General features: G+C 39.9%; 1 protein-coding gene across 2 annotated transcripts in view; it reads left to right on the top strand.

The window, feature by feature from the left end:
* pias2 (protein inhibitor of activated STAT, 2) overlaps positions 1–4,601 on the top strand; it is a 76,518-nt gene extending 71,917 nt beyond the window's left edge. For both annotated transcript variants that reach the window (XM_043715166.1, XM_043715240.1), the window contains exon 14: positions 2,312–4,601. In XM_043715166.1, coding sequence (XP_043571101.1) covers positions 2,312–2,512 — 201 coding nt within the window. In that variant the 3' untranslated portion in view covers positions 2,513–4,601. The remainder of the gene's footprint in view (positions 1–2,311) is intronic.
* Positions 4,602–5,895: the final 1,294 nt, after the last annotated feature.

The raw sequence follows: 5,895 nt of genomic DNA, 5'->3' as shown, positions 1-5,895 counted from the left end.
AAATGTGTTGCTGGAAAAGCGCAGCAGGTCAGGCAGCATCCAGGGAACAGGAGAATCGACGTTTCGGGCATAAGCCCTTCTTCAGGAATGGGGAAAGTTTGTCCAGCAGGCTAAGATAAAAGGTAGGGAGGAGGGACTTGCCTCTTTCCACCTATCACATTTCCGACGCCCCTCTCCCAAGTCCCTCCTCCCTATCTTTTATCTTAGCCTGCTGGACAAACTTTCCCCATTCCTGAAGAAGGGCTTATGCCCGAAACGTCGATTCTCCTGTTCCCTGGATGCTGCCTGACCTGCTGCGCTTTTCCAGCAACACATTTCCATCTCTGATCTCCAGCATCTGCAGACCTCACTTTCTCCCTTTCGCAATGGCAGGCAGTGACCAGTGGTGTGCTGCCGGGATCAGTGCTGGGACCGCAGCTTTTTACAATGTACATTAATGATATAGATGAAGGTATTAAAAATAATAGCAAATTTGCTGATGACACAAAGCTGGGTGGCAGGGTGAAATGTGAAAAGGATGTTAGGAGAATACAGGGTGACCTGGACTGGCTAGGTGAGTGGACGGATGTATGGCAGATGCAGTTTAATGTGGATAAATGTGTGGTTATCCACTTTGGTGGCAAGAACAGGAAGGCAGATTACTACCTAAATGGAGTCAAGTTAGGTAAAGGGGCAGTACAATGAGATCTAGGTGTTCTTGTCCATGAAAGTAAGTATGCAGGTACAGCAGGTAGTGAAGAAAGCTAATAGCATGCTGGCCTTCATAACAAGAGGAATTGAGTATAGAAGCCAAGAGGTCCTTCTGCAGCTGTACAGGACCATGGTGAGACCGCACCTGGAATATTGTGTGCAGTTTTGGTCTCCAAATTTGAGGAAAGACGGTCTGGCTATTGAGGGAGTGCAGCGTTGGTTCACGAGGTCAATTCCCGCAATGGTGGGACTATTTTACGCTGAAAGATTGGAGCGACTGGACTTGTATACGCCCGAGTTTAGAAGGCTGAGAAAGGAACTGGTTGAGATGTATAAGATTATTAAAGGATTGGACACTCTGGAGGCAGGAAGCATGTTTCTGCTGATGGGTGAGTCCCGAACCAGAGGAAACAGTTTAAAAATAAGGGGTAGGCCATTTAGAACAGAGTTGAGGAGAAACGTCTTCACCCAGAGAGTGGTGGGTGTATGGAATGCTCTGCCCCAGAAGGCTGTGGAGGCCAAGTTTCTGGATACTTTCAAGAAAGAGTTGGATAGAGCTCTTAAGGATAGTGGAATCAAGGGTAATGGGGATAAGGCAGGAACAGGATACTGACTGAGGATGCTCAGCCATGATCATAATGAATGATGGTTCTGGCTCAAAGGGCAGAATGGCCTACTCCTACACATTGTCTAATTAAAATAACTTATTTGCTCTAACAATTGCAATACTGTTCCAGACTGTAATCCAGACCGACTTCCCTCCTATTAATTTTAAATACAAAATTATGCAGGTGCATCTTCGCACAGAAATAATAGTGTTCAAGATCATCTTCATGATATGTATAATTTTGTGCTTTCTCTTAATTGTATAGTGGATCACAAGTTAGCATGATTAGTAATTTAGCAAGGCGGGGGCAGCATGGTGGCTCAGTGGTTAGCACTGTTGTCTCACAATGCCAGAGTTAGATTCCAGCCTTGAGTGACTGTGGAGTTTCCTTGTTCTGTCTGTGTCTTTGTGTCCTCCCGTTTCCTTCAACAGTCCAAAGATGCGCAGGTTCGGTGGATTGGTCATGCTAAATTACCCTGTCGTGTCCAGGGATGTGTAGGCTAGATGGATTAGCCACGGGAAGAGCAGGGTTATAGGGATAGGCTGAATGTAGATACTGGGTGGGATGTTTTTGGGAGAGTCATTGTGGACTCAATGGGCCGAATGGCCTCTTTCCACATTGTAGGGATTCTATGATGTTTTGGTAAATTGATTGGGAATTAAATAACCTTTTAAAATTAAAGCTTGACGGGTTTTTAAAACAAAAACACTTCCATAAAGGAAACAAAGAACTCTAGTTTTCATGTCAGTAATTCCTCTCGATATTGATGTGTGCTAAACAGTCTAGCAAGTACTCTACCAGAAGGATCTACTGCATCGTCTGCTCTAGTATTTTCCTTGCTACTTCCTTGCAAATGTGTCGGAGGTCTGTGAGCATTTTACTTGAATAACTTCGACTGTGGGATGGTTCAGAGGGAAAACAGTTTTTTCCCTTCTCCTAACAAACTGTCAGGTCATACTGGATCATAGAGCACTCATTTACTTTTATTGTTCCCTCTATTTCCTCAACTACAGTACTGTCAATCTATATTTCTGGACAATCTCTCCACTGCTGTTGGATCACCGACTATAACACCCACCACTGTGGGTGGAAGCATCATCTCATCAACCCAGCATCATGAGGGCAGCGGCAGCAGCAACAGTCGAGCAGAAACTGGGGTGATAGCAGGAGCCGGAGGGGGCAGCAGCATACCAGACATCATCTCTTTAGATTGATAAATTTTGCATAGACTTGATTTTGTATTCAGGAGCTGGATGGGGTGGTTGAAGGGAAGAAGAATGAAACAGTAGTCGCATTGCAGCCAAGAACTCGATTTCAACACTGCATTCTCCACAATGCTGCCACTTTTTTGTTTTCAAAGTATCAAAAACTTTGTTGACTGGCAGCATTCAGAGTGCTGGTGCAGTACTTCCTTGGAATGAGAACAAAAATGGATGACAGAAATGGAATCTGAAATCCTTGGCTTGAAGTCTGATGGAAGCAGAAGACAAAATTGTAATATTTTGTTGCGATTAATGTAGTGTAGTTCCATTTACAGCCACTGTTGAAGTTCACAGCAATTTTCTATTCCTCTATTGACTCTGAATTTTCAAGGTGCCCTTCCCAACCCAAAATACATGCATCGTCTCTGTAACAGTTCAAAGAATTGGTGCTTTATTGCGAAGTATACTATACCCTTGGTTACTGTGAAGAATTCCTTTGTTTCACAGTTGCTGAGGTGTTAAGTACTGTAATTCTGACTCAAATGCAATAACTGAGCCAGATGTTGAGATCTTTAGTATAAGATATTGTAGTAGTCAGTTCTGAGATGTAATTCTTTATCAATGATTGAATTACCTATAAGCATGTACAGTGTTTCTAGGATGGAGAAAATACACTTTTTTAAATGGTTTGCATTCCTTTTGTAATTTTAATGCAATTTTCTTGGGAAAAGCAGGGAATAAGCAAACAATCTGTACTTCTGGCAAACACTGCATGGTCTTGATTAAAATTAGGAAGAATCTGATTTCAGTACCTGTTGATCTAGCCGATTTTGAGACAGTATCAGTATGATGTAATGTCTCAGTGATTCAGAAAAGAAAATCCAGATACTACTGTTTAGAAGTGGGGAGAAAAGAAACTGTAGGCAAGATTTATTTAGACATGCACTGTCCAATTTAATATCTTGCTGGCAGTCACTGTCTGGTCTCCTACACACACAATGGAAATGCAGATGAGGTAAATGGACCACCAATTGTGGACAACATCCCATTCCTCTACTCTTATGGTTTAAGATTGGAGAAAATTAGAAGTAGTAAAATTTAATCATTAAATCGTATACACTTGGATTACTTCCTCTTGCTGTATGCCACAGCCCTTCATTTGAGCCTGAAACGTTGATGAATCTGATCTGAAAGGGATGTATTTCGTGTTATGGGGGCCAGATTGGAGCAGAACCTAAAGTTACACAATATTTGTACAAATCCTAATAGAGTTGTTTAGTTAGAGCCAAGCCCTGGAGTTTCTGATTTGGATTCCAATTCCGCATTTCAGAAAAGTAACAATTCTGACCTGGAAGTGCTTAGTACTTGAAAGCCAGGACATGCTGAAAATAGTTGGTTATCTTTAGTTTCTAGGTCACTTAATAATCTAGTGTGGATAAATGCACCATGTGCTGTAGTAAGCAATGTAGTCCAGAAGGTTCAAGGTACAATTTCTAGTCAATCCTGAGCTTGTTGATCACAGCCAGACTATTTATTGTGATATTTTGATTGGTCTCATCTCTAAGCTAAATGGGAGTACTCATTTAATGTCCATTAAATGAATCCTCCAAAATCTGCCCTGGTGAATGAGCCTTGGATAACATCAGAGCAGCAGTTTGCTCTGCACTTTTCTGTGATAGAAGATGGTGCCTTTTGAAATTGCACCCCAGTAATAGTGCCTTCAGGAGAGAATGATGGAGGAGTTAGCAAAAAAGGCTTTCATTAATTTGGTTGAACGTTTTAAATTTTATTTTTGAAATTATGCAATTCTTAAAAAAAAATCATCTTGGCTGCATTGACTGGGTCAAAATAGGTCAAACCTATTTTTCATCTACTTAAAGTAGGGCATTTATCTAAAGATGTTTTCTGAATTTTTTTAGAGAAAGCTCTGATTCCTTTTAAAAGAAAGTTAATATTTTGAAGCAATTGATATTGTCTCTTTTGTTCTGTCATGGGATTTGAAATAAAGTTCTTGTTCCACTATTTTCTTCTATGCTAAAGACGCTTGTAGTGTTATATAAATTTGGGACCTAAAAACTAAAACATGTTCTCTGAAGCCGAAGATCTGCCTCTGTTCTTTGAGATGTTTTTTTTTCTTTGGGGTGTGTGTGTGTGTGTGGTGCTCCAGTTTTCTAAAAAAGTGTTACTGGGACATGGGTATCACTTTCTAGGCCAACATTTATTGCCCATCACTAATTGCCCTGGACAAGATGAGCTAAACATTGAGTTGTACCTTTGTTTCCCTGTGGCTTAAATTATAAAGTTTAGTGTTAACTTATATTTGCTTTAATGCATAAATCTTTCTTTGAAATTGATGCAAGAAATGTCAGTACATGACCTTGCAGATGTAGGAATGTAAATCAGCCACTGGTAGGCCTGCTGTGCAATGACTGAAATAATTCTTGGAAGCCATAATTGATTGGAATGTGAATGCCGTACTGCCACAGTGGTATTTAGAACACCCTGTTGACTGGTTACAAAGTGCCTGTACTTGTGTCAAGATTCCATTTATTATATTTTGATGCAACATCAAATCATTAGGTTGTAAACAGTTGGAAGATGTTGAATAATGCAGTTTCTGAATTTTCTGGCCTGTTTGGCATAGCTTCCAATAAATATATAGCTGGTTGTGAAGGTTAAGGGCAAACCTAATCAAACTATCTGATAAATTCCCAGAAATATGAACATTTTACCCACATGACCACTTGTAAAAAAAAAACTTCATTACAGTACTGAGATTGCATCCATTCCATTTTGTTGTGTTATAGCAGTTTTGTGTCACATATGCATTACATCAACTCAATTTTGTAATCCTAAAAAAGCTTTAAATCACAATGTAATTAATATGCAAATAAAAACATGCTACTAAAGCAATTTACAAGTTTACTGTATAGCACTTGAGGGCTCTTGATTGCTTTACTAATTTGAGTCCTTGTTACTTAATGTCAAAACATTTACGAGAAGTTACATTTTTAGCATTTTGTTTAAATGTCTGTAACTATGTTTTTTTTTGAGCGAGCTGTGCCTCTGAGAAGTTCAAGAATCTTGAGTCCATACAGGTTCCCAGATCCATTAGCTATTGGCGGAAAACATCTCATGGATCCGCAGCTATTCTTTAACTCCAGAATCCATCATTAGCAACCTACAATCCTGTTTAAAAGCACCTAAGTCTCCAGGAAATCAGATTTCTGGAAGAAGAACATTGTTGTACTGAAAAATACAGAACAATCCAAACAACACTTCAGGGCAAAATTAGTTCATCTTAAAATTACAGTGAACAAGGAAAATAAGATCAGTGAGGAAGGAGGTCTTTGCATTTTTGTGCTACATCTTAACAGTTATGAAGGCAGTGGTTT

The sequence above is a fragment of the Chiloscyllium plagiosum genome, chromosome 1 (genome assembly GCF_004010195.1).
Source record: "Chiloscyllium plagiosum isolate BGI_BamShark_2017 chromosome 1, ASM401019v2, whole genome shotgun sequence".
Lineage (NCBI taxonomy): Eukaryota > Metazoa > Chordata > Chondrichthyes > Orectolobiformes > Hemiscylliidae > Chiloscyllium > Chiloscyllium plagiosum.
Note: the sequence above shows the minus strand (reverse complement) of the source record. Positions and strands in the feature narration are given on the sequence as shown.